Source organism: Odontesthes bonariensis, chromosome 24, assembly GCF_027942865.1.
Source record: "Odontesthes bonariensis isolate fOdoBon6 chromosome 24, fOdoBon6.hap1, whole genome shotgun sequence".
NCBI classification, from domain to species: Eukaryota; Metazoa; Chordata; class Actinopteri; order Atheriniformes; family Atherinopsidae; genus Odontesthes; species Odontesthes bonariensis.
The window spans coordinates 646,219-674,211 of NC_134529.1; the positions used below are offsets into that span (position 1 = coordinate 646,219).

Sequence of the window (27,993 nt, forward strand, 5' to 3'; positions counted from 1 at the left end):
CATAGCTCCACCTCCTCCTTCTTCTTCTTCTGTCTCAGTGTTCCGCCCGTCACACCTCCACCCTCTGCCGTCCCCCCGTTGCCACGGCAGCAGCGCTCGCCGTGATGTCGAAGCAGGTCTCCATCATGACCCGGGACTTGCAGAGGTTTACGCAGAACTCCAGCTCTGCCGTCACCTGAGCCAGAGCCTCCAGGTACTCCTGGGACTCCTGGTCCAGGTCCTGGTTCACGTCGACTGGAGGAAACACAGGAAGAGATGATTCAGAGTTACAGGCACCGAGCAGAACCTCATCCAAAGCAAACGGGTCTGAAGGTGTAGCAGTCTGTCAGGTGTAGGCCTGTCCCCCTGGGAATATTTTTTATTTTTTTTAATTTAAATATTTAAATTTTTTAATGATTGTATTGCCTTCTTGTGATTTTATATAGCTGCAAAGCACTGAATTACCTTGTGTACGAATTGTGCTCTATAAATAAAACTGCCTGGCTACACCTACCTCACCCCCGGCCGTGGTGCACCGGGTCTTTGAGTTCTCCCCCCTGTCCCTGCCTGTTCTCTCTTTTGAATGCCTTGTGTTTACAAACCACCACTTTCCACTACAGTTCTCCTGATATAACCCCCCCCCCCTCCACCAACCCAACCCAGCCTTCATCCCTGAGATAATAATAATAATAATAATAATAATAAACATGACCTCCTTACCACACTCTGTACAGCCCCAGGGAACATCATCATACTTTTTTATTTTAACATTCATGCTAACACCCCCGCTTTCCCACTCTGTAGCTGAACTTCTCAACCTCACCCAACACACTCCAGAGGCCACAGCCTTGATTCGCTGATCACCAACTCCACCTCCATCAGCGATCTCTCGGTGCACGATCTGGGCGTGTCTGACCACAAAGCCATCTCAATGCCCCCCCCCCCCCCCCCTCAATAAGCCCAGCAGACTAATCAGTTTCAGGACTTTAACCCTCTGTGCGGTCTTAACATTGTGTTTCCTCCCTTTGTCCTACGGGTCAGAAATGCCCCGCCCTACCAACGCCCCAAAATAAAGCAACTTAATTAAATTTTAAATCCAAAATCTATTTAGTATGATGAAACCACCTGTTATTGATCTATTCAGCTCAACTCAATACATTTTTTATCATGTATTTTTTGTTACACAATACAAAAAGACAATCACCAGTTTTCAGGATTACACTTTATTTTTTTGTTTGGTCAGTTGGACCAACAGTTTTCTTGTTTTCTCAGTTTTCTTTTACATAATAAAGGTTTATTATTGCTATTATATAAATGTGAAGTAATTACTTCTGAATTAATTATATTGAAAGGGAAAAAACAGTGAACTTTTTTCTGGTGTTTAAATGTTTTTATAATTCACGGGTCAAAAATGACCCATAAACAATCTTTGTACCCTAGTGGTGTACAGCCCACATGGAAACAGAAACAAACATAAAGTGTGACCTTTTCTAATGATGGGGTCCCTTTAGGAAAAGGCATAAAAGATAGTTTAAGGTGTTTTTTCTACAGCTAAACATGGTGGGGGCTCACTTTGGACCCGCAGGACAACAGGAGGGTTAAGTTGATGTAAAGTGCTTTATAAATAAAATATATTATTATTATTATTATGTGCACAGGTGCTACTCACACTCTCCGCTCCACCTGCTGGGCTGCAGCATCAGGCGGCTCTTGGCCTCCTCCAGCTCCACCTTCAGCTGCTGGTGTTTGCTGCTCAGCTCCCTGATCTGCTGCTGCCGCCTCTCCAGCATCCTCAGCCGGGCGTTAAAGTACAGCAGACCCTGAGGAGCACACAGGACCGGGTCAGAACCAGACAGAACCGGGTCAGATCCAGAACCCTGCAGAGTCTCTGTGCTCATTGAGCAGCAGCAGAGCACCGGGTGGGTTCTGAAGGATTAGAGCGTCCAATCCGTGTCCAGATGGATTTAATTAGGAGGTAAAATTAGCTTTAATCTGCAGTTAATCTGAAGGAGGATTAAGGACGGCCGGGACACCGAGGTGGATACCAGGAAGCTGCTTTTACTCATCGTTTAAATGATGGAAAACCTTCAGTCTGACAGAGACTGAGGTGTTGGGGTCACTCCTAACTAGGGATGGGAACTGATGAGATTTTTACGATTCCAATTCCATTTTCGATTCTGCTTAACGATTCGGTTCTTTGTCGGTTCCCTTCGATTCTCATTTGGAGAAAAAGGACAACAAACCGGTCGATCAGCATCAACTTTGTTTAGTTTAGAAGTAACACGAGTCATGACCTCACAAACCCAACAACGGTGAGGTCCACATTGGTCTATCCTGGCCTGGGTAATTTAACTCTTCCTGCTCTGGTGAAAGGAGAAGCTGGAGGTAGAGGTGAACTGGGGGTAGTACCACCAGCCTCTGGCTCTGAGCCAGTCAGGCTCTGTCTCTCATGATTTCATCTAAATGTAATGCCTGAGAAGGCATTCATTTAACCTTAACCGTTACTAACAGCAGCTTTTACAATCAGGCAAATGGTGCTAACATGATAGGCAGTGTTTGTTAGTTAGTTACCTGCAGTGTTAGCCGAGGACATGCTAACGTTGCTAACGCTGCTAACGTTGCTGGGTTCAGATTCACCAACGTTAGTCCGGAGCGGATCGAAAACGCGACATTCATTCATAGTTATTGCATGTTGGTAGTCTTTCCTCCCTTTGGTGAAATATTCACTTTGCAAGTTGCCCTGTTGTCGTCTTTTTTAGGGATGTGTAACCAAACTTTCGAGCGTTTGTACCGCTTGGGCGCCATGTTTACTGTTGGCTGCTGGCTGCACTGGACTCGCCACGCAACGCTGCGTGGTGACGTCATTCGCGCCCACTGGGATCGATAAGGGAATCGTTTGGCCAAACGATTCCAAGGACTTGAAACACTGGGAACCGGTTCTCAACAAGAACCGGTTTTCGATTCCCATCCCTACTCCTAACTCATCAACGTCTGGGAACAGAACCTTAAATACAACGGTTCAGGCTTCCTGCATCCGAGCCCGACTCGTCCTCAGGCGGTTCTGGACCTGAACTCAGTCAGAACCGGACAGAAGTTTCACCATTTTACACCAATAACTGCAGCTGCTGACAAATCCAGCGTCCTGAAACATAAACTGCGTTGGCCTCCGATTGTTGGACTAATTCTGTCCCCATCGGCCCAGAAGTTATAAAGTTCTAGAGCTGGCAGCTCTCGGTTCCTTGAGGATGAAACAGAATCACATTTCTTTGGTCTAAACGCCTGAATGTAGCAGAATGACAACAAAGTCCCTGATGAGAGTCTGTTTGGCTTTTAACGCCTGAAGAAATGAAGAATAGAAGGAAAGAAACCCACAAATTCACACATCTGTGAAAGATTGTTCTTAAAAATGTAAAAAAATGTTTTATATAATTTGGAAATTTGCTTGATTTGAAAAGCAGGTAAAGAACAAAGTGAACCCTCAGAGTTACTGAACTCTGGAGATTTACAGCTGAAGCAAAGCAAATGGATCCAGTGTAAGGTCAGAGCGGGACAACAGAGGCACAGATGTTGAGCTTCCTGTCTGACCGCAGGGAATGAACTGAAACTTTCAGGCTGAATCATCCACAGGAGAAACTCACCTTTTCTACATCGTGGAACGGCTGCTGAAAGAGAAAGAAGAGTGAGCTTTAACCTGGGTCAACGAGCTGTTAACACTCAGTGGGGTCACATGGCACTGAAAGGATCGGATTATTGGCTAAATTACAATCAGACTGAGTTATTAAGTGCATGTAGACACCTTAATCTGACTAAGAATTGGATCGGATCGGATTAAGACCCGGAGTCGGAAAATTGCGGATGGGAAAATGCATTGGAAATGAAAAAATAGGCCTATTTTAGAGGCCTTATAACTCAGCCATAAAGCAGAACATAGACCTCATTCAAACTTTATATGTGACAGGAGACTCTCAGCTTTAACTGAAACAAAGGGTTTGTTGATACATTATACAGCTTTGACACAACGCCAGTTTACGTTTTAGGGAGACGACATCTCAGCTCAGGTGTCTCACACTCTACTGCTCACTCTAAATTCGATACTGCACCAATTCCTCAAACAAATGTCTCACATGTCCAAAATATCTGCCCGATTTGGACAAATTTCACTTCAAAACGTAGGTATTTTTGTCCTCTTTCACCCAAAGTCACACTTATTGAGCTCTGCCACACAGATTTATCACAAATTGCCTCTGAGCCCAGAGGTCACCTCTCCATTTCCATTATAAACGTCTAAAATCATAAAATTCAGGTGAAAAATTATTTTAAAACTGCCATAAAAACGAGCCACAGATAGTAGCCGAATGAAAATTACACCGCTGGCTTCTGCCGTCTCTCGGGGCGCTGACGGTTAAAAAATTATTCAGATACGACTTTTACTTTTCGAACACCGACCGTTTGTTTGAGACAGTCGAGTGCAGTCAAAATAAGTCTCATTATAGAAGCCATAGTGTGTGTACATATGTCAGTTTGACGAGCCGCACCTGCTCCTGTTACCGGGGCAACGACTTGTTAGCCTGCTCTGTTCTGAGACTGCTTATGAGGGCAGAGCCAAGATGGCTGCCCTGTTATAACTGCTTCATGTTATAAATCTGATCTGCCTTTCTCCTTTAAGCTGATAGTGAGGGGAAGTTTGAAAATATCCACAACGCAATGGGAAAATGCATTGAAAAGCATTTTGAAAATGCCATAAAAGCTGTATTTTAAACGGGACCTTGATAAAAATGACATAACTGTCTACAGCACACCTTTCTTCTCCATTTTGGGACTCGCAGAGGTGAAAAATTCAATGGGAAAATTGATTGAAAAGCACTTAACAAGCCCCAAAATGCATTTTGAAAATGCCAAAAAAGCTGTATTTTAAACAGGACCTTGATAAAAATGACATAACTGTGTTCATCAGACAGGTCTGGGCCTCTGTGAGGCCCAAAATTCAATGGGAAAATCGATTGAAAAGGACTTAACGAACCAAAAATGACAAAAAATGCCCTGTTTTGGAGTTCTCATAACTCAGCCATACGACATCACAGAGACCTCGTTCATAGTTCATATGAGGCAGGAGACTCTCAACTAAACTAAACTTTATTTGTTATAGGGCGGTCAGTAGATTGGCACCCATCAAAATTTCTTCAGAAAGTTTCTAGTTCTTATTGTAATTTAGCCAATAATCCGATCCTTTCGGTGCCATGTGACCCCACTGACTGATGGACCGTCCTCCAGCCGACGCTCACACCTGAACCTCCGGCTGGAGGACGGTCGGAGGTTCAGGCAGAAGCAAACCTCCTCACCTCTGGGCCCATCACCGCCTCCCTCCTCTTCTGCAGGCGCTCCACGTCGTCGATCTCGTAGACCTTTATCTCGAACGGCTCCTTCAGGGCGCCGCCCAGCGGGGGCAGGTCCACCCACTGACCGCCCGCCTTCCTGCCCAGAGAGGAGGCGTCCGGCAGGGGGGCCGGGATCAGCCGGCGCCGCAGGAAGCCCCCTGGGAGGAAGAAGGGTTAGAGAATGGGCTCAGAACTGGACTCAGACCTGGACTCAGAGCTGGACTCAGACCTGGACTCAGACCTGGACTCAGACCTGGACTCAGACCTGGACTCAGACCTGGGCTCAGAACTGGACTCAGACCTGGACTCAGACCTGGGCTCAGACCTGGGCTCAGAACTGGGCTCAGAACTGGACTCAGACCTGGACCTGGACTCACCGTTTCCTCTCTTTTTGGGCGACTTGGACACCCGTCCCCTGTTGGCCACAGCCGCTCCGCTCTCGCTCATTGAGTCGTGGGCTGACGAGGTGCTGCCGGTGGTCTCGCTGTCCCGCATCATGCTCTCGTAGCCGCTGCTGCCGCCGCTGTGGTAGAACAGGGCGGTGCGGCCCATGGCGGGCGGCAGCTCCCCGCTGAGGACGCTGCTGTTGTCGCTGCCGTGGCCGCTGCTGTAGCGTTGCGGCCTCCGAGGCGCCGTGACCTTGCTGTAAGGCGACGGCAGCGGCGTGTCGAGCGGCCCACCGCTCGGCTGCTTCCTTTGGCTTCCGGCGGCCAGCTCGCTGACCCGGCTGTTCGCCGCCCGGCTGATGGCGTGCTTTGTGCCCATGATGGTGCCTCTTCCCGTCTTGGGTCCGGCCGCAGAACGAGCCGGGGACTTTCCGGTCGGAGGCAGGCTGGCGTGGCGTCCAGCGGAGCTTTCGGGAGGTTTGGGGGAGGAGCTCAGGGTCTTAGAGCTGCTGGCAGACAGCGTTCGGACCTTCGGTCCACCCGGAGCAGCGGCCCGGGAGCCGCCGCCGCCGCTGCCTCGGACCGAGGTGGAGGCTGGAAGCCCGAGTCTCGGCACCGATCTGTTGGATCTGCCCCCTGAAGCGGCACCACTGTTCTCCCTGAACACCTCAGATTTGGGGCCGGCCGAGGTCGGACTGCCGTACTTCTCCAGGGACGCCAGACTCCCGTAGCATCTGGAGGAATCTGCCTTGGCCCCCCGTGTCTTCAGGCTGGAGGACGTCCGGGCAGAACCATGATCCGGTTTTAAACTGGATGTCCTGTGGCTGAAGGAACCCGCTCGGATCCTGACGGTGAAGTCGTCCTCTGAGGCCGAGCTGCTCGGGAACAGAATCCTTCCAGCGTCGCTGACGGTTTTTAAGGCACTTGGAGACCTGGTCTTGTGCTCTTGGCTGGACTGTCGGACCGGTGGACTGGGGGGGGGGACGCCTCCAGGTCCAGACTTGGAGACCAGGCCACTCTTTTGTCCGTTTGACCTTTTTCCCAGCGATGAAAACCTCAGAGTCCCGAGGTTAGGGTTAGATTCGTGACCCCACTTCGGTTCAGCACTCTGTGGGATGGAAACGGTTCCCAGAGTTGTTGCGCCGCGAGTGAGGCGTGGCAGATCTGCTGTCCTGCCGCCCGGTCTCTCGCATCCATCCACGACTCTTTGAGCTGAAGAGGACGTTTGTGCCTTCGGAGGCCGAGGTACGCTGTTGCTGTTGCTGCTTCCTCCAGACTTCTTGGAGGAAAAGGAAGTTGTGGCGCTTCTTGGAGGCTTACCGGCAGAGAGGAACTCGACCTCTCTGGGATCAATAAAACTGCTTCCCTGAAGCAAAAGGTCTGGGTGTCTGCCTTCCTGTCTGCTGCAGCTCACAGCCGCAGCCGAGGTAGGCTTGGTTTTCCTGGGAAGACTGGAGTGGGGGGTGCGGTGGGAGGCCTGGGCCGACCCCGGGGGGCTGGCTTGCACCTTGGGGGACGCTTTGGTTGGAAGCTTGTTTGGGGTGGCGGGGTCGCTGTCCAGCTCTGAGAAACAGACGCCGCTGTCGTTCAGCGAGCTCTTCAGGCTGTGCTGCAGGAACGCCTGCCTGTGGGGTAACCCTGGTGATGTCAGCGTGGACACGCCCCCTGGTGATGTCAGCGTGGACACGCCCCCTGGTGATGTCAACGTGGACACGCCCGGCCGGCGGCCCCGCCCCTCGGTCCCGCGCTGACACGTGTACGCGTCAAACTCGTCGTTGATGCTGCTGATGATGCTGACGGGACGCGAGCCGGAGCCCGACCCCTGCGGCGAGCAGTCGGCGCCGAAGCTGAGGAAACTGGAGGGACGGCCGTTGTCCGGGACCAGAAGGTCCTCTACGACCGTGAACACGAGCTCGTCCTCGCCGTTCAGCTCCACGGGCCGCTGCAGCGTGACCGTGGTCCGCAGGAAGTCCCTGTCCAGGCACCGTCCCAACAGCGCCGCCTGCAGGCCGGCGGCCTCCACGGGGCCTCTGCCGGTAAGAGGCGAGCCTGGATAGCTCATGCCCACCGGAGGAGTCCTGCTCAGAGCCTCGGTGGGTCGGTGCGTCCTGGGTAAGGACGGCGAGGCCGACAGCCTGGGCACGCCTCCTCTGAGGTAGACCTTCTCCCGTACCACAGGCTCTGAGTCCCGGGATGAAGCCCCGCCCACCCAACATGGCTGAAGGGGAACAGCTGAGAGTTTCTCCCCGTCAGCGCTTGTCCGTTTGTGGGCGGGGTCGGCCTCCCTCTGACCAGGCGAGCTTTCTGAGGACTTCTGCTCAGCCTCTGGTGGATCTGCGTCCTCTGTGGGCTCGCCAGCTTCCCTCTGAGGCTTCGCTGCTGGCGCCGCCGTGGCCGGACCCCCGTGGCCCTCGCTGCCATCGATGCAGTCCAGCCTCTCCTGCAGCTCGGCGAACGTGTTGCACTTTAGGTGGTCACCCTCGGGCCTGGGCGCGCCGCCGACCCGCCTCCTGTTCAGGGAGGGGACGATGGGCACGGAGGCCGGCGGGCCCTCGTGGTCGCTCAGCTCGCGGTCCGACACGGCCCCCCCGGGCCCGACGTAGATGACGGTGTCGCAGGACTGCTCGCTGCTGGAAGAGTAGTCGGGCGGCGTGTCGGGGTCCAGCGCCACGGTCCGAGGGTGGAAGGGCCGGAGGTGGGCGGGTCGGCGGGACGGACCCTCCTCACAGGAACTGTCTCCTCCGGAGGAGCTGGAGGCGTACTGCGGATCAGAGGAAACAGAATCAACACCTCAGAGTTTGGAGCCCGAGGCCTGAGGTTTAACATCCAGGTGATGGAGATGTTGGAGGTGATGGAGATGTTGGAGGTGATGGAGATGTTGGAGTTGTTGGAGGTGATGGAGGTGTTGGAGGTGATGGAGATGTTGGAGTTGTTGGAGGTGATGGAGTTGTTGGAGGTGATGGTGGTGTTGGAGGTGATGGAGATGTTGGAGTTGTTGGAGGTGATGGAGATGTTGGAGTTGTTGGAGGTGATGGAGGTGTTGGAGGTGTTGGAGGTGATGGAGTTGTTGGAGGTGATGGAGGTGTTGGAGTTGTTGGAGGTGATGGAGATGTTGGAGTTGTTGGAGGTGATGGAGATGTTGGAGTTGTTGGAGGTGATGGAGGTGTTGGAGATGTTGGAGTTGTTGGAGGTGATGGAGATGTTGGAGTTGTTGGAGGTGATGGAGATGTTGGAGTTGTTGGAGGTGATGGAGGTGTTGGAGATGTTGGAGTTGTTGGAGGTGATGGAGATGTTGGAGTTGTTGGAGGTGATGGAGGTGTTGGAGGTGATGGATGTGTTGGAGGTGTTGGAGATGTTAGAGGTGATGAAGATGTTGGAGTTGTTGGAGGTGATGGAGGTGTTGGAGGTGATGGAGGTGATGGAGGTGGTGGATGTGATGGTGTTGGAGGTGATGGAGGTGTTGTAGGTGATTGAGATGTTGGAGTTGTTGGAGGTGATGGAGATGTTGTAGGTGATGGAGATGTTGGAGTTGTTGGAGGTGATGGAGATGTTGGAGGTGTTGGGGGTGATGGAGATGTTGGAGGTGATGGAGATGTTGGAGGTGATGGGGGTGATGGAGATGTTGGAGGTGATGGAGATGTTGGAGGTGATGGAGGTGTTGGAGATGATGGAGGTGATGGAGGTGTTGTAGGTTTTGGAGGTGTTGGAGGTGGTGGAGGTGATGGTGTTGGAGGTGGTGGGGTGATGGATGTGATGGAGGGGGTGGGGGTGATGGAGGTGGTGGAGGTGATGGAGGTGGTGGAGGTGTTCACTTCAACATCTAGCACTCTTCCTCCCAGCCTCCCTGAGCTACAGAGTAACAGATGGAGTAACAGATGGAGTAAAATATGGAGTAAAATATGGAGTAACAGATGGAGTAACAGATGGAGTAATAGATGGAGTAACAGATGGAGTAACAGATGAAGTAACAGATGGAGTAACAGATGGAGTAACAGATGGAGTAACGTATGGAGTAACAGATGAAGTAACAGATGGAGTAACAGATGGAGTAACAGATGGAGTAACGGATGAAGTAACAGATGTAACAGATGGAGTAACGGATGGAGTAACGGATGGAGTAACAGATGGAGTAAGAGATGTAACAGATGGAGTAACAGATGGAGTAAAAGGTGGAGTACTTTGGGCTTCTTCTTCCTGATGCGGTGGATGCGGGCGGCCAGCTGCACCGTGGTCAGCGTCTCCATGAAGTTGGCCGGCGAGTCGGAGACGTGGGCGATGACGGTGGTCCGACAGTTGATGTTTCCCAGGGACTCGCTGAGCAGCATGGTGAGCTTGCTGTCCCTGAATAATACATCACAAAGCCCTCTTTAGCCCCAAAGAAAGCCCCCCCAGGACCCCAGAGACCCCTCATTACGGCGGGCAACAGAGAGGAACCGTCGCTCATCTCACATTCATGAGCCGGCTTTGAACCTCGCTGCTGATCTGAGTGGAATCCGGCCTTTGATGGGGAACTATCCTGGATTTACATACTACCATCTAAGCTGTTTCTGCAGCTGATATCTTCCATCGGCTGCTGAAACCTTCCATCAGCTGCTGAAACCTTCCATCAACTGCTGAAACCTTCCATCAGCTGCTGAAACCTTCCATCAGCTGCTGAAACCTTCCATCAGCTGCTGAAACCTTCCATCAGCTGCTGAAACCTTCCATCAGCTGCTGAAACCTTTCATCAGCTGCTGAAACCTTCCATCAGCTGCCTTCATGGGAGAACATTCAGCAGGATGTGACCCGATAACCAGAGTCTGAGCTCACAGTAACGGCTCAAAGAAATGGGTTGAGCCAGCTGCTTCTGCCGGGATTCAGTCATTCTGCCCAGGGCCGGTTTTTGCTCTGGGCAATGTGGGCGCCCGCCCAAGGCGCCCACATTGAACACGAACACGTTCACCTGTAGGGAACGTGTTCGGCCCCTACCTGTAGGGAACGTGTTCGGCCCCTACCTGTAGGGAACGTGTTCGCTCCTACCTGTAGGGAACGTGTTCGGCCCCTACCTGTAGGGAACGTGTTCGGCCCCTACCTGTAGGGAACGTGTTGGCCCCTACCTGTAGGGAACGTGTTTGCTCCTACCTGTAGGGAACGTGTTCGGCCCCTACCTGTAGGGAACGTGTTCGCTCCTACCTGTTGGGAACGTGTTCGGCCCCTACCTGTAGGGAACGTATTCGCTCCTACCTGTAGGGAACGTGTTCGGCCACTACCTGTAGGGAACGTGTTCGGCCACTACCTGTAGGGAACGTGTTCGCTCCTACCTGTGGGGAACGTGTTCGGCCCCTACCTGTAGGGAACGTGTTCGCTCCTACCTGTAGGGAACGTGTTCGGCCCCTACCTGTAGGGAACGTGTTCGCTCCTACCTGTAGGGAACGTGTTCGGCCCCTACCTGTGGGGAACGTGTTCGGCCCCTACCTGTAGGGAACGTGTTCGCTCCTACCTGTAGGGAACGTGTTCGGCCCCTACCTGTGGGGAACGTGTTCGGCCCCTACCTGTAGGGAACGTGTTCGCTCCTACCTGTAGGGAACGTGTTCGGCCCCTACCTGTAGGGAACGTGTTCGCTCCTACCTGTAGGGAACGTGTTCGGCCCCTACCTGTAGGGAACGTATTCGCTCCTACCTGTAGGGAACGTGTTCGGCCCCTACCTGTAGGGAACGTGTTCGCTCCTACCTGTAGGGAACGTATTCGCTCCTACCTGTAGGGAACGTGTTCGGCCCCTACCTGTAGGGAACGTGTTCGCTCCTACCTGTAGGGAACGTGTTTGGCCCCTACCTGTAGGGAACGTGTTCGCTCCTACCTGTAGGGAACGTGTTGGCCCCTACCTGTAGGGAACGTATTCGCTCCTACCTGTAGGGAACGTGTTCGGCCACTACCTGTAGGGAACGTGTTCGGCCCCTACCTGTAGGGAACGTGTTCGCTCCTACCTGTAGGGAACGTGTTCGGCCACTACCTGTAGGGAACGTGTTCGCTCCTACCTGTAGGGAACGTGTTCGGCCCCTACCTGTAGGGAACGTGTTGGCCCCTACCTGTAGGGAACGTGTTCGCTCCTACCTGTAGGGAACGTGTTCGGCCACTACCTGTAGGGAACGTGTTCGCTCCTACCTGTAGGGAACGTGTTGGTTCCTACCTGTAGGGAACGTGTTCGGTCCTACCTGTAGGGAACGTGTTGGCCCCTACCTGTAGGGAACGTGTTGGCCCCTACCTGTAGGGAACGTGTTCGCTCCTACCTGTAGGGAACGTGTTCGGCCCCTACCTGTAGGGAACGTGTTCGGTCCTACCTGTAGGGAACGTGTTCGCTCCTACCTGTAGGGAACGTATTCGCTCCTACCTGTAGGGAACGTGTTGGCCCCTACCTGTAGGGAACGTGTTCGGTCCTACCTGTAGGGAACGTGTTGGCCCCTACCTGTAGGGAACGTGTTGGCCCCTACCTGTAGGGAACGTGTTGGCCCCTACCTGTAGGGAACGTGTTCGCTCCTACCTGTAGGGAACGTGTTCGGCCCCTACCTGTAGGGAACGTGTTCGCTCCTACCTGTAGGGAACGTATTCGCTCCTACCTGTAGGGAACGTGTTCGCTCCTACCTGTAGGGAACGTGTTCGGCCACTACCTGTAGGGAACGTGTTCGCTCCTACCTGTAGGGAACGTGTTCGGCCACTACCTGTAGGGAACGTGTTCGCTCCTACCTGTAGGGAACGTATTCGCTCCTACCTGTAGGGAACGTGTTCGGCCACTACCTGTAGGGAACGTGTTCGCTCCTACCTGTAGGGAACGTGTTCGGCCCCTACCTGTAGGGAACGTGTTCGCTCCTACCTGTAGGGAACGTGTTCGGCCACTACCTGTAGGGAACGTGTTCGCTCCTACCTGTAGGGAACGTGTTCGGCCCCTACCTGTAGGGAACGTGTTGGCCCCTACCTGTAGGGAACGTGTTCGCTCCTACCTGTAGGGAACGTGTTCGGCCACTACCTGTAGGGAACGTGTTCGCTCCTACCTGTAGGGAACGTGTTGGTTCCTACCTGTAGGGAACGTGTTCGGTCCTACCTGTAGGGAACGTGTTGGCCCCTACCTGTAGGGAACGTGTTCGCCCCTACCTGTAGGGAACGTGTTCGCTCCTACCTGTAGGGAACGTGTTCGGCCCCTACCTGTAGGGAACGTGTTCGCTCCTACCTGTAGGGAACGTATTCGCTCCTACCTGTAGGGAACGTGTTGGCCCCTACCTGTAGGGAACGTGTTCGGTCCTACCTGTAGGGAACGTGTTGGCCCCTACCTGTAGGGAACGTGTTGGCCCCTACCTGTAGGGAACGTGTTGGCCCCTACCTGTAGGGAACGTGTTCGCTCCTACCTGTAGGGAACGTGTTCGGCCCCTACCTGTAGGGAACGTGTTCGCTCCTACCTGTAGGGAACGTATTCGCTCCTACCTGTAGGGAACGTGTTCGCTCCTACCTGTAGGGAACGTGTTCGGCCACTACCTGTAGGGAACGTGTTCGCTCCTACCTGTAGGGAACGTGTTCGGCCCCTACCTGTAGGGAACGTGTTGGTCCCTACCTGTAGGGAACGTGTTCGGCCCCTACCTGTAGGGAACGTGTTGGTCCCTACCTGTAGGGAACGTGTTCGCTCCTATCTGTAGGGAACGTGTTGGTCCCTACCTGTAGGGAACGTGTTCGGCCCCTACCTGTAGGGAACATGTTCGCTCCTACCTGTAAGGAACGTGTTCGCCGCTACCTGTAGGGAACGTGTTCGGCCCCGTTGGCGAGCGCCAGGATGACGTTTCCCAGCGCCGACAGGGACAGACACGGGGCTCCGCCCCCTTCTCTGGTCCTGCTGATGTCCGTCTCGCAGCTGCCCAGATCCAGCAGGTGGAGGCGGCTCCGGCCGGACCCTGAGACACAAACACACCTTTATAAGCTCCGTCCATTGGTTTAAAGATGCTTCAAGACATTAAAAACAACCAAAACCATTAACTGAATAAATGTTTTTCTAAATGTCTGAAGCTGAGGATTCCAGTGAGTCTGTTCAGAGGGTCAAATGATTTCTAAGAGCAGCAGAGTCCAGCCTCAGAGTAGTGACAGAACCAGAGGCTCCATCACAGAGAGTCCCAGATTAAAGTCCAGATTAAAGTTCAGGTTTAAACCCAGATTATAGTCCAGATTACAGTCCAGATTAAAGTGTAGATTTTCAGTACTATTAAATTCTACATTAAAATCCAGATTAAAGTCCAGATGAAATTCCAGAATAAAGTCTAGATTAAAATTCAGATTAAAGTCTAGATTAAAATCCAGATTAAAATCCAGATTAAAGTCCAGATTATGGTCCAGATTAAAGTCTAGATTACAGTCTAGATTAGAGTTCAGATTAAAGTCCAGATTAAAGTTCAGGTTAAAGCCTAGATTGTAGTCCAGATTACAGTCCAGATTAAAGTCTAGATTGTAGTCCAGATTACAGTCCATATTAAAGTCCAGATGAAAATTCAGATTAAAGTCTAGATTAAAATCCCAATTAAAGTCTAGATTAAAATCCAGATTATGGTCCAGATTAAAGTCTAGATTGAAGTCTAGATTACAGTCCAGATTACAGTCCAGATTAAAGTCCAGATGAAAGTCCAGATGAAAGTCCATATTACAGTTCAGATTACAGTTCAGATTAAAGTCTAGATTAAAATCCAGATTAAAGTCCATATTACAGTCCAGATTATAGTCCATATTAAAGTCCAGATGAAAGTCCAGATGAAAGTCCATATTAAAGTCTAGATTACAGTTCAGATTATAGTCAATATTAAAGTCTAGATTAAAGTCTAGATTAAAGTCTAGATTAAAGTATAGATTACAGTCCAGATTAAAGTCTAGATTAAAGTCTAGATTAAAGTATAGATTACAGTCCAGATTAAAGTATAGATTACAGTCCATATTAAAGTCTAGATTAAAGTCCAGATTAAAGTCTAGATTACATTTCATATTAAAGATCAGATTAAAGTCCAGATTACAGTCCAGATTACAGTTCAGATTAAAGTCCAGATTAAAGTCCAGATGAAAATCCAGATTAAAGTCCAGATTACATTTCAAATTAAAGTCTAGATTAAAATCCAGATTAAAGTCCAGATCAACACCAACAGGTTTAGTTTAGTTGGTCTGCGTCTGTGTGTGTCTGTGGGTTAAACTCATGATTACACCTCATCAATAACCAAATACATGAACATGTTCACACTGAGGATGTTTGAAGTCATTCAGGAAGTCTCTGATAAGCATTCAGTATCGTTTCAGCTGCAGTAATTCAGAGTAATGATGGAGTGAAAGTTCAACATCCGCATCAGCAACATTTAGAAGCTGCTGAGAGCAGCTTTTCCGCAGGCCTCATTAGCCGTGCAGATTTATTCCAGCCGCGGACGCAGAGGCCGTTAAACACCAAAAGCTGTGGAAGTGGCTCTGTGACAGGTGGACGTGGGCGGAGCCTCTCGTTGAGCTCGGCGGTGATTCGGCATGAAGCTAATTAGCAGCTACGTGTTTGGAGCCGAGCAGCAGAAGGAAACAGCTGCAGGGAGAAGTTATTCCTGCTGCTTTCATGGCGTTTATGTCACATTTTTAACCCTAATCAGCAGGAAGATCCCACCTCCTGGTTCATTTGGGGGTCACCGTGTCTGTCCTCGGGATAAATTCTGATTCATATTTGGACCCAAACCAGCAGCAATGTGGTTCGTGTTCATGCTGAAGATTAAAGTCCAGATTACAGTCCAGATTAAAATTCATATTAACGTACAGATTAAAATCCAGATTAAAACCTAAATTAAAGTCTAGACTACAGTCCAGATTAAAGTTAATTTAAAGTTTAGACTAAAGTTCAGATTAAAGTCTAGATTAAAATTCAGATTAAAGTCCAGATTAAAGTTCAGATTAAAATCTAGATTAAAGTCCAGATTAATGTCTAAATTAAAGTCTAGATTAAAGTCCAGATTACAGGCCAGATTAAAGTCTAAATTAAAGTCTAGATTAAAATCCAGATTACATTCTAGATTAAAGTTCAGATAAAAGTCTAGATTAAAGTCCAGATTACAGTCCAGATTAAAGTTCAGATTAAAGTCTAGATTAAAGTCCAGATTAAAGTCCAGATTACAGTCCAGATTACAGTCCAGATTAAAGTTCAGATTAAAGTCTAGATTAAAGTTCAGATTACAGTCCAAATTAAAGTCCAGATTACAGTCCAGATTGAAGACTTTTATAGGAGGAAAGCTCCCAGAGCACCCCGTTAAAACTCTTTAGCCCGAATCGGACACTAACTTGCTGCCTTGCTGCTCTTGTCCAGCCTCTCCTGGTACAGATGCAGAGTAAACAGGAAATGGGAGTTCCTTCGGGCCTCCTGGTTGCTCGGCGTCCGGTCGCTACTCCTCTGTGCCAGAGCGGCGTCCAGGAAGAAAGCCGCCCGCTCGGCGCTGGTCGCCCGAAGTTCCGTCTGATTCTGAAGCTGATCAAAAGTAACAAGAAAACAGATTTAAGGTTTAAGTATAGTTCAGCTTCAGGTAAATCACAAAGGCTGTGTTCGATACCACATACTTCTCATACTACTCCTACTTCTCCTACTAACTTTCTGAGTTAGTAAGCGAGTTTGAGTAAGCGAGAAGTTCCCGGATGCATACTAGATTCTCTGAAATGTTGGGTATGCATCATGAGGTTACTACTCATACTCAAACTACCCAGGATGCAACGTAACGTGACGTCGCCGATCGTCATTTCCTGTCAAAACGGCAGTATGCAGTATGCAGCATGCAGCATGTGGCATGTAGTATGCAGTATGTAGTATGTAGTATGCAGTATGCAGTATGCAGTATGTAGTATGCAGTATGCAGTATGCAGTATGCAGTATGAAGTATGCAGTATGTAGTATGAAGTATGAAGTATGCAGTATGCAGTATGAAGTATGAAGTATGCAGTATGCAGTATGTAGTATGCAGTATGCAGTATGTAGTATGTAGTATGCAGTATGCAGCATGTAGTATGTAGTATGCAGTATGTAGTATGTAGTATGCGGTATGCGGTATGAAGTATGCAGTATGTAGTATGAAGTATGAAGTATGAAGTATGCAGTATGCAGTATGTAGTATGAAGTATGCAGTATGAAATATGCAGTATGCAGTATGCAGTATGTAGTATGCAGTATGCAGTATGAAGTATGCAGTATGCAGTATGCAGTATGCAGTATGAAGTATGCAGTATGCAGTATGAAGTATGAAGTATGCAGTATGCAGTATGAAGTATGAAGTATGCAGTATGCAGTATGAAGTATGAAGTATGCAGTATGCAGTATGCAGTATGAAGTATGAAGTATGCAGTATGCAGTATGAAGTATGCAGTATGCAGTATGCAGTATGTAGTATGCAGTATGCAGTATGTAGTATGAAGTATGCAGTATGCAGTATGAAGTATGCAGTATGAAGTATGAAGTATGCAGTATGCAGTATGAAGTATGAAGTATGAAGTATGAAGTATGCAGTATGCAGTATGTAGTATGCAGTATGCAGTATGTAGTATGAAGTATGCAGTATGCAGTATGAAGTATGCAGTATGAAGTATGAAGTATGCAGTATGCAGTATGAAGTATGAAGTATGCAGTATGCAGTATGCAGTATGAAGTATGAAGTATGCAGTATGAAGTATGCAGTATGCAGTATGAAGTATGCAGTATGCAGTATGAAGTATGAAGTATGAAGTATGCAGTATGCAGTATGTAGTATGCAGTATGCAGTATGTAGTATGAAGTATGCAGTATGCAGTATGAAGTATGCAGTATGAAGTATGAAGTATGCAGTATGCAGTATGAAGTATGAAGTATGCAGTATGCAGTATGAAGTATGCAGTATGCAGTATGAAGTATGCAGTATCCAGTATGAAGTATGCAGTATGAAGTATGAAGTATGCAGTATGAAGTATGAAGTATGCAGTATGCAGTATGAAGTATGAAGTATGCAGTATGTAGTATCCAGTATGCAGTATGTAGTATGTAGTATGCAGTATGCAGTATGAAGTATGCAGTATGAAGTATGCAGTATGTAGTATGCAGTATATAGTATGTAGTATGCAGTATGTAGTATGAAGAATGAAGTATGCAGTATGCAGTATGCAGTATGCAGTATGAAGTATGAAGTATGCAGTATGCAGTATGTAGTATGCAGCATGCAGCATGTAGTATGCAGCATGCAGCATGCAGTATGCAGTATGTAGTATGCAGTATGCAGCATGCAGTATGTAGTATGTAGTATGCAGTATGCAGCATGCAGTATGTAGTATGTAGTATGCAGTATGAAGCATGCAGGATGTAGTATGTAGTGAACATTTTTCTCCACCTGAGATCCACAGACAGGATCCTCTCTCAGCGACACCGCGGGGCCCAGAGCCTCCCGGGGGCCTGGCGCCTCCTGGGGACCCGGTGCCTCCTGGCGGCCCCCCGCTGAGGAGGAGAGTTCAGCCAGCAGGTCCGTCAGCGTCTCCTCCCGACCGGAGATCTCCACCGCTGACACTCTGACGGAGAAACGAGTTCCAGACTTCTCTCTGCGCTCCTCGATCACCTTGAAGAGCCAGGAGATCGCCGTGGGGGCCACGCCCAGACTCTGCGTGGAGCAGTCCCGACCAATCATGGTGTACGTCTTACCTGAGGGGGGCGGAGCCAACACAGGGATCAGTGAGACGTTCACTTGTGTCTGTGGTAAAGAGGAGAACTCTGTAGTTACCCAGGTTGGCATGTCCGAAGCAGAAGATGCAGCCGTCTGCGCCGTTCACCACCGACTGCAGGACCTCCGCCACGGTCCCCGAGCAGACCTCAGCCTATCAGGAGACAGATGCAGTTTAAACCAACCAATCGTGTTAGAGGGCAGCCGCTAACATTAGCTGTCATTAAAGCGCAGCCGCTAACATTAGCTGTTATTAACATTAGCTGTAATTAGAGTGCAGCCGCTAACATTAGCTGTAATTAGAGTGCAGCCGCTAAAATTAGCTGTAATTAGAGTGCAGCCGCTAACATTGGCTGTTATTAACATTAGCTGTAATTAGAGTGCAGCCGCTAAAATTAGCTGTAATTAGAGTGCAGCCGCTAACATTGGCTGTTATTAACATTAGCTGTAATTAGAGCGCAGCCGCTAACATTGGCTGTTATTAACATTAGCTGTAATTAAAGTGCAGCCGCTAACATTAGCTGTAATTAGAGTGCAGCCGCTAACAGCTGTAATTAGAGTGCAGCCGCTAAAATTAGCTGTAATTAGAGTGCAGCCGCTAACATTGGCTGTTATTAACATTAGCTGTAATTAGAGTGCAGCCGCTAACATTAGCTGTCATTAGAGTGCAGCCGCTAACATTAGCTGTAATTAGAGTGCAGCTGCTAAGATTAGCTGTAATTAGAGTGCAACTGCTAACATTAGCTGTAATTAGAGTGCTCAACTCCTCCCACCTGCGAGGCGTCCTGGGAGAAGACGGCGTCGAAGGCGAAGGTCTTTGGCACGGAGGCCGAGGACCGTCCGCCGGCCGCCGTCTCGCACAGAGTGAGCTGCTTCTTCCTGCCGTCCACCTTCAGGAAGGACATGGACTCTGAGGACTCGCCGCTCTGGGCCGAGCAGATCCGGACCATCACCCGGACCTGAGGACGGAAGAGATTAGTAAAGATCTCACCAGAGACACCGTGTTCTTGGAGCTACCTGGTACAGGTTTCCAGCAAACCAAAGACTGATTCAACATAGGGTAAGGGTAAGGGTAGGGGTAAGGGTAAGGGTAAGAGTTAGGGTAAGGGTAAGGGTTTGGGTAGGGTTAGGGTAGGGTAGGGTAAGGGGTAGATGTAGGGTAAGGGTTAGGGTAGGGTAAGGGGTAGATGTAGGGTAAGGGTTAGGGTAGGGTAAGGGGTAGATGTAGGGTTAGGGTAAGGGTAGGGTAAGGGGTAGATGTAGGGTTAGGGTAGGGTAAGGGGTAGATGTAGGGTAAGGGTTAGGGGTAGATGTAAGGTTAGGGTTAGGGTAAGGATAGGGGTAGATGTAGGGTTAGGGTTAGGGTAAGGTTAGGGTTAGGGTAGGGATAGGGGTAGATGTAGGGTTAGGGTAGGGTAGGTTAGGGTAGGGTAAGGGGTAGATGTAGGGTTAGGGTAGGGTAAGGGGTAGATGTAGGGTAAGGGTTAGGGGTAGATGTAAGGTTAGGGTTAGGGTAGGGTAAGGGGTAGATGTAGGGTTAGGGTTAGGGTAAGGTTAGGGTTAGGGTAGGGATAGGGGTAGATGTAGGGTTAGGGTAGGATAGGTTAGGGTAGGGTAAGGGGTAGATGTAGGGTAAGGGTTAGGGTAAGGTTAGGGTTAGGGTAGGGATAGGGGTAGATGTAGGGTTAGGGTAGGGTAAGAGTTAGGGGTTGGGTAGATGTGGTTAGGGTTAGGGTAGGGTTAGGGATAGATGTAGGGTTAGGGTTAGGGTAGGGTTAGGGATAGATGTAGGGTTAGGGGTAGGGTTGGGGTTGGGTTAGGGTAGGTAAGGGGTAGATGTGGTTAGGGTAAGGGGTAGGGTAAGGGTTAGGGTTAGGGTAGGGTAAGGGGTAGATGTGGTTAGGGTAGGGTAAGGGTTCCACCTCTTCTAACCCCAGCTGCTGCACATCCTGCCTTTTTGGAGCATTTTTCAACCTGATCTAAGATTTAAACGTCTGAAGGGTTTATTAGCCTGTCACAGAGCTGCCGAGTCAGCGCTTTAAAGCCAAAAACAAACAGACGCAGCAGCTTTTAAATGACGCGTCGCAGAGTGAATCATCGAGTCGGAAGCAGCTGGAGTGAAGTCAGTTTTACAGAATCCAGCCGTTTTTTCCCTCTGACTGAATCAAAGTCATTAAGTTGTTTCAGAGCGACGAGCAGCAGCTCCGGCTGTTAATGAGATAAAGGTCAGAGTTCAGGAGGAGCTGCTGCTTCCATCACTTCTCTGATTAAACTAATTAAGAAGTTTCTGTGTAATAACAGAGACTCTGATCCACTGAATGAAGGGTTAAAACAGAATAAACTGGGACAGAAGGAAGGAAATAATCAGCAGAAAAACATCAGAGTCCCACATTAACCTCTCAGGTCTTTACAGCCTCGGCCACAGAAAGGCCTTCAGCCTCCTACGGTTTATGAGCCGGGGACGTTCCTGAGCTGTAAATACTGACTGATCTCACTTTATCACCAATAAAACCAGCAGAGAGCCACAGGGGGGGCTGCTTTTATGGGTCTTTACGACTCCGTTACTGAGTCAGCGTTCAGTCACTGAGTCCAGATGTTCTCAGCTGATGATGACATTACATCATCAGCTGACTCATGCCCACAGCAGGACGCTGATCAGGACAGAAGAGGGTTTCCCTCTGATCTCTGGTGCAAAACAGCAATATGCATGACAAGTGAAAAATAGGTAAAAACAAATATATATGTTCTGAGCTCCTGCAGATGTTCTGCCACCTGTTCTTTTTTAACGCTGAAACATCCACACATCGGCTCACCTTCCCCATCCCGGGCGCGTCTTTCCCCTTCGCTCCGGCCCGTAGGAGGCATGGCGGGACGGCGGGCGGCGACAGCTGCAGGGCGCCGCTGAAGCCCCCGGTGTACAGCACCGGCGCCGGCGGCGGCGGGGCCTCCCCCGGCGGGGAGCGGGGGGGTCCGGGCTGGGCCTTGGTCCTGCGGGACAGACTGAGCTTCTGAGCCACCCTGAAGACACAAAACAGCAGAGACACAAAGTCTGTTGGAACTGTAAAAGTAAGGAGAGTAGAAAAACAGCACCAAGAAGCTAACATGGAGAGCGGGGAGGCCACCGTGTTCATGGTCTGCATGATGGTGATATTAATCATGGACGATCACATGGGGCGTCTAACATGGAGGCTGGAAGAGCTCACAGAGAGAGTCAGGAGACGCAGGATGGAGCGCAGGCCATACTTCCTGGTTTCATGAAGAAAGAAGAGCAGAGCGCCGCAGACAAAGGAGACCATGTGGAGGTTTTCTGTTGGGGCAGCAGCATCAGAACCAGGGACCTAAAAAGACTCAACAACCTGATAAGGAAGGCTGGTTCTGTTCTGGGGACGACTGTGGAACCTCTGGAGACAATAATGCAAAGAAGGATTTTGCATAAAATCAAGAGAATTATGGACAACCCTGAACATCCTCTCCATGAGACTGTTATCAGAAAACAGAGTCTCTTCAGTCAAAGGCTTCTTCAGTTTGGATGCAAAACGGACCGCTACAGGAAATCTTTCCTGCCCACAGCCATCAGCATCTATAAGAACTCCTTGATTTAATTGAGTTACATCAACATTTAATTTCCCTCTGGCATAAATAAAGTATTTTTGAATTTGAATTGAATTGAATTTGTTTAACTTATTAAACACGCCAAGGTTGTGTCCGTGTCGTATGAGGAAACATTTCAGCCTGACAGCTTTCTGAGGATGAGATGTGGTTTTACTCTCTGATATCAGGACAGTGAACAGGTCAGATGGTGTCAGAACTGTTCTGCTTCAGCAGCCGGCTTCCCCTCTGCAGCTCTGCAGGATAAAACGTGGACATGTGGGGAGGAGGGTTGGGTTACGAGGTGGGGGAGTCGAGGAGGCCGAGCCCCAGATCATCGTCCTCCTCATCCCTCCATCATCGGTGAGTCCAATCAGAAAACAGAGCGTGTAATCTCAGCCTCCGTGAAGGACGGCAGAGAGCCGCCTGCAGGGATTCAGGGAGCGTTTGTTCTCTCAGTGTCAGCAGAGAGCTCAGAGAGCTCAGAGAGCTGCAGGCTGAACATGTGCACTGGCAGCTCGCCGAGGTTTCCATCCATGGTAACCGAGGCCGAAATCACCAGGAGAGACTACGGTTACATCCCACTGAGGAACCCAAGAAGCAGAAATCTAACTAACTCTGGATCTGCACAGATGGAAGGAAAGAGGCTTAAAAACAGCATCGAACCGACACCCTGACTCAGCTGGATCAGCAGCTGCTGGTGGAAACATCACGAGCAGGTTACATTCTGCAGTAGCTGCAGCAGCCAGTAGGGCGGCGCTGTTCCCAAAACACACTCAATCAGGCCGAAGATCATCAGGTTTGACATTTTATTCAACGTCTGACGCAGCAAAGATGTTAAAGCGTCAATAACATGAGGTCATAAGCATGTGACCCTGAATAATCAGATAAAACTCAGAGTTTAAAGAGAGATTCACAGGAAAATGGACAATTAGAGGATCCGTCTGCAGGGTGTAACCCGTCAGAGTCGATGAATTCAGCCTAAAGACCGAGCAGAAAACATCTGTCCGTGATGTCCTGCAGGACAGGCTTCCAGATGTTCCAACATCAGCATGTTTTCAGACTGGTTCCTCCTAGCCGAGCAGAGGAGGAAACTAACACTTGTCTAAGAGAAACAAAGACTATAAAAGCTAAGTATCTCATCATTCTATCAACAACATGTTGGAAACTCCAAACCATCCATTTCAGAACTGAACCAGAGGTTCAACAAAAGATGGAGAAACATTAAAGCTGGAAGAAGAATTAAACGAGAGAACAACTGTCCAACAAAGGGAAAGCTTTGCTGCTCTTTCTGATGAAGTTATTCTGCTGGTTTATAACCCACCATGATTATTCAGGAATGTACTGAGAGCTTCATGCACACTGTCCTCCGGAAACATATGAACTGTGCAGCACTTTACGCTAGTTTTCCAGATTAAACAACTGGCCACCACAGGTTCCTTCTAAGAGTATCGGCAGAGAAGTAATCGCTGGTAAAGGCTGAAACAGGTCCGCTTAATGCTGGCTCCATCAGAGAGATCCGACCCAGGGAGAGCTTTACCATGGAAGGTGGAGAAATGAATCAGGGAAGCCAAAGCGCTCAGATATGAGCTGCCACGTGCATCCATCCTGAAAGGATTTCATCATGTGCATGTTGCTGAAACTCCATCCTGGATCTTTGGGTTCAGCCAACGATGCTGAGATGAACAGATGGAAATAAATCTGCTGATTTCTGCTGCTGGTCCAGTTACTTTAAGTTGTTGCTGCTTTCAAGTTGCTGTTAAATGGTTTGTTTGTGTTCACTCAACCGGGTACAGGTTAAATAGGACCGGGTAAGGGTTAAATAGGACCAGGTACGGGTTAAATATTACCGGGTACGGGTTAAATAGGACTGGGTACGGGTTAAATAGGACCGGGTACGGGTTAAATAGGACCGGGTACGGGTTAAATAGGACTGGGTACGGGTTAAATAGGACCGGGTACGAGTTAAATAGGACCGGGTACGGGTTAAATAGGACTGGGTACGGGTTAAATAGGACCGGGTACGGGTTAAATAGGACCAGGTACGGGTTAAATAGGACCGGGTACGGGTTAAATAGGACCGGGTACGAGTTAAATAGGACCGGGTACGGGTTAAATAGGACCGGGTACGGGTTAAATAGGACCGGGTACGGGTTAAATAGGACCGGGTACGGGTTAAATAGGACCGGGTATGGGTTAAATAGGACCGGGTACGGGTTAAATAGGACCGGGTACGAGTTAAATAGGACCGGGTACGGGTTTAATAGGACCGGGTACGGGTTAAATAGGACCGGGTACGGGTTAAATAGAACCGGGTACGGGTTAAATAGGACCGGGTACGAGTTAAATAGGACCGGGTACGGGTTAAATAGGACCAGGTACGGGTTTAATAGGACCGGGTACGGGTTAAATAGGACCAGGTACGGGTTAAATAGGACCGGGTACGGGTTAAATAGGACCGGGTACGAGTTAAATAGGACCGGGTAAGGGTTAAATAGGACCGGGTACGGGTTAAATAGGACCGGGTACGGGTTAAATAGGACCGGGTACGGGTTAAATAGGACCAGGCACGGGTTAAATAGGACCAGGTACGGGTTAAATATTACCGGGTACGGGTTAAATAGGACCAGGTACGGGTTAAATAGGACCAGGTACGGGTTAAATAGGACCGGGTACGGGTTAAATATTACCGGGTACGGGTTAAATAGGACCAGGTACGGGTTAAATAGGACCAGGTACGGGTTAAATATTACCGGGTACGGGTTAAATAGGACCAGGCACGGGTTAAATAGGACCAGGTACGGGTTAAATATTACCGGGTACGGGTTAAATAGGACCAGGTACGGGTTAAATAGGACCGGGTACGGGTTAAATAGGACCGGGTACGGGTTAAATAGGACCGGGTACGGGTTAAATAGGACCAGGTACGGGTTAAATAGGACCGGGTACGGGTTAAATAGGACCGGGTACGGGTTAAATAGGACCGGGTACGGGTTAAATAGGACCGGGTACGGGTTAAATAGGACCGGGTACGGGTTAAATAGGACCGGGTACGGGTTAAATAGGACCGGGTACGGGTTAAATAGGACCAGGCACGGGTTAAATAGGACCAGGTACGGGTTAAATATTACCGGGTACGGGTTAAATAGGACCAGGTACGGGTTAAATAGGACCAGGTACGGGTTAAATAGGACCGGGTACGGGTTAAATATTACCGGGTACGGGTTAAATAGGACCAGGTACGGGTTAAATAGGACCAGGTACGGGTTAAATATTACCGGGTACGGGTTAAATAGGACCAGGCACGGGTTAAATAGGACCAGGTACGGGTTAAATATTACCGGGTACGGGTTAAATAGGACCAGGTACGGGTTAAATAGGACCGGGTACGGGTTAAATAGGACCGGGTACGGGTTAAATAGGACCGGGTACGGGTTAAATAGGACCAGGTACGGGTTAAATAGGACCGGGTATGGGTTAAAAACGACCGGGTACGAGTTAAGTAGGACCGGGTACGGGTTAAATAGGACCGGGTACGGATTAAAAAACGACCGGGTACGGGTTAAATATCACCGGTATGAGTTAAATAGGACCGGGTACGGGTTAAATATCACCGGGTACGGGTTAAATAGGACCGGGTACGGGTTAAATAGGACCGGGTACGGTTTAAATATCACCGGGTACGGGTTAAATAGGACCGGGTACGGGTTAAATATCACCGGGTACGGGTTAAATAGGACCGGGTACGGGTTAAATAGGACCGGGTACGGGTTAAATAGGACCGGGTACGTGTTAAATAGGACCGGGTACGGGTTAAATAGGACCGGGTACGGGTTAAATAGGACCGGGTACGGTTTAAATACGACCCGGTACCCCGACCTTCACTTCCTGTGAAAGTTGTGCAGAACAGCACGAAAAGATTTTTTAAGGATTTAAAAGTCTGGACTGAACCATATTTGGAGTAAATCTGGTTCCTGTGAGCCTCAGACTGAAGCGACTTCAGGTTGATCTTCACTAACATAAAGTTAATAAAGGCTGAACTGTTGATGAGGGGCCGCAGAGGGGCCGCAGAGGGGCCCCAGAGGGGCCACAGAGGGGCCGCAGAGGGGCCCCAGAGGGGCCGCAGAGGGGCCGCAGAGGGGCCGCAGAGGGGCCCCAGAGGGGCCACAGAGGGGCCGCAGAGGGGCCTCAGAGGGGCCGCAGAGGGGCCGCTTTGGACCCAAATGTTAAAAAGTCTTCACAGGCAACACGAACCCATGAATGCGGTGGTATTTATTTATCTGCAGGTTACGGCACCCAGCAGCACCTTTACATCTGAAGAAGAAAACATCTTTACTCACAGTTCCTTCCAGTCCATTATCTGACCAGAGCTCCTCGCCTCCCAGAGGAAACCGGTCCGGACTTGTTCTCTTTATCGTTCACCATCATAAGAACCAGATTCATCCAACAAGAGGAAACCTGAGCAATGCAGCCCAGCTGCTCCCAGAGGAAGACTGAGGGGAGTAAATCTGATTAAATCAGAGTTCAGTAAGTTCTGCAGCTCAGTAACTGCTGGAGATACTCAGAAGGTGGCCCAAATATCAGCTCATCATCATCTGTTCATCCAGAGGAACCCAGAGTTCATCAGTCAGGTTTCTGATGGATTCAGCAGCTTCAGTAAACTCTAAAGAACACAGATGTTCCTCCACATCTGGCTCATCTCCCACATGGTGCAGCTGCATCCTCAGAGCACCAATAAAGCATCGATGGGTGCAGCTGACCTGCCGCTCCTCCCGGTGAGTCAGTAACGCCTCGGTCAGTCAGTCAGATAAACATCCATCAGCAGCAAAGGGACGAAAAAGGTGGAAATATTCCTCCTTAAGACATCTTTCCAGCTCCTCCTCACATCTCTGATGGTTCTAAATTCTGTCAAATGTCTGAAGAAGAGTTTTACATGAAATCCCTGTGAACCACAGTCCATCAGTCTGTGACAGCCTCCACATCTGGGCATTCACATCTGGGCAATCAGCTGAACTCCTCTCGTCTCTGGTTTATCCTCAGAGGAGAAAACTCCTCCTTCCTGTTTCTGTCCGACTTCGTCACTCAGAAAAGTTCCTGTTTTCTAACTGGATCTGAAAGCAAAGCGTCCTGCATCCGTCACCCTCTGCAGCGCGGTCAGCCGGTCTCAGGACCGTCCCGGTCCCTTAAAGGTCAGCGGGTCATCTGTCAGTAACTTCTGCCGACCGAAGGCAGAGCTCCACCCGAGCTTCAGCTCCACCTTCAGCTCCACCTTCAGCTCCACCCTGCAGGCTCCACCCTGCAGGCTCCACCTTGGTCTCGGGGTCGTTCCGCTCGGTTCTTCAGAGGAAGTTATCCATCATGCCGCCGCCCTCCGCCCACACCGCACCACCACCTGTAAACCTCTCAGTCATGTCCAACATGAGGTGGAATGGGTGGTGTTCCTCCTCCTTTCGTCACTCTTTTCTTCACCTCCGTTCTTCATCTTTCACCTCCTTTTTCCTCCTGAACGCTTCATTTCTTCACCGCCCAGGTTTCCCTCCTCCTGCTCTCTGCTGTAGCTCCTCAGTCTGTTCCTGCAGTCTGCATCGCAATGCTGTCCCCCTCCACCCCTCCTCCACCCTCCTCTAACTCCAGGAGAGACGTGGATGAAAGGAGGAGGGATAAAGGAGTGAACCAGGAGGCAGTAATGAAGCGCTGGATTCCAGCCTCTCTGCTGTCGTTGCTGGGAAACACTGAAGCTCCAGCCTCCTCCTCCTCCTCCTCCTCCTCCGTCCGTCTGCATCTCTCACCTTCCCTCCCTTCTCCTCTCTGTGTTCACAGCCCCGCCTCTCGCTGCAGACACACAGCGGCCGTGCACACACACACATGCACACACACGGGCACGCACGTACGCACACACACACTACGGTTCATGAATACTTCATGAGATGACTGACACCCCGACTGCTGGACTTCAAACACACTCAGTGTGAGTGCGAG

The 27,993-nt window shown here is 49.8% G+C and overlaps 1 protein-coding gene across 3 annotated transcripts; it reads right to left on the minus strand.

Moving 5' to 3' along the window:
* Positions 1-27,674, minus strand: LOC142375508 (kinesin-like protein KIF26A). 3 transcript variants are annotated; one of them, XM_075459543.1, is made up of 13 exons: positions 26,355-27,674; positions 21,240-21,444; positions 19,200-19,385; positions 18,487-18,580; positions 18,103-18,407; positions 16,043-16,226; positions 13,497-13,653; positions 9,919-10,081; positions 5,732-8,501; positions 5,319-5,512; positions 3,618-3,638; positions 1,649-1,799; positions 1-234 (listed from the first exon to the last, which is right to left on the minus strand). In XM_075459543.1, exons 1-13 carry the CDS (start codon positions 26,369-26,371, stop codon positions 50-52), a joined length of 4,632 nt encoding a protein of 1,543 aa, XP_075315658.1. In that variant the 5' UTR covers positions 26,372-27,674; the 3' UTR covers positions 1-49. The 3 variants fall into 3 exon arrangements, with proteins under 3 accessions (XP_075315658.1, XP_075315657.1, XP_075315659.1); XM_075459542.1 differs by having other exon boundaries at positions 3,618-3,641; XM_075459544.1 differs by lacking the exon at positions 3,618-3,638.
* Between the last annotated feature and the right edge of the window lie 319 nt (positions 27,675-27,993).

Coding starts and splice junctions, on each gene's coding strand:
- LOC142375508 (XM_075459542.1), bottom strand. Junction 18,581..19,199: donor TCTCCCAGGACGCCTCGCAG/GTGGGAGGAGTT, acceptor GTCTCCTGATAG/GCTGAGGTCTGCTCGGGGAC. Junction 16,227..18,102: donor ATCCTGTCTGTGGATCTCAG/GTGGAGAAAAAT, acceptor ACTTTTGATCAG/CTTCAGAATCAGACGGAACT.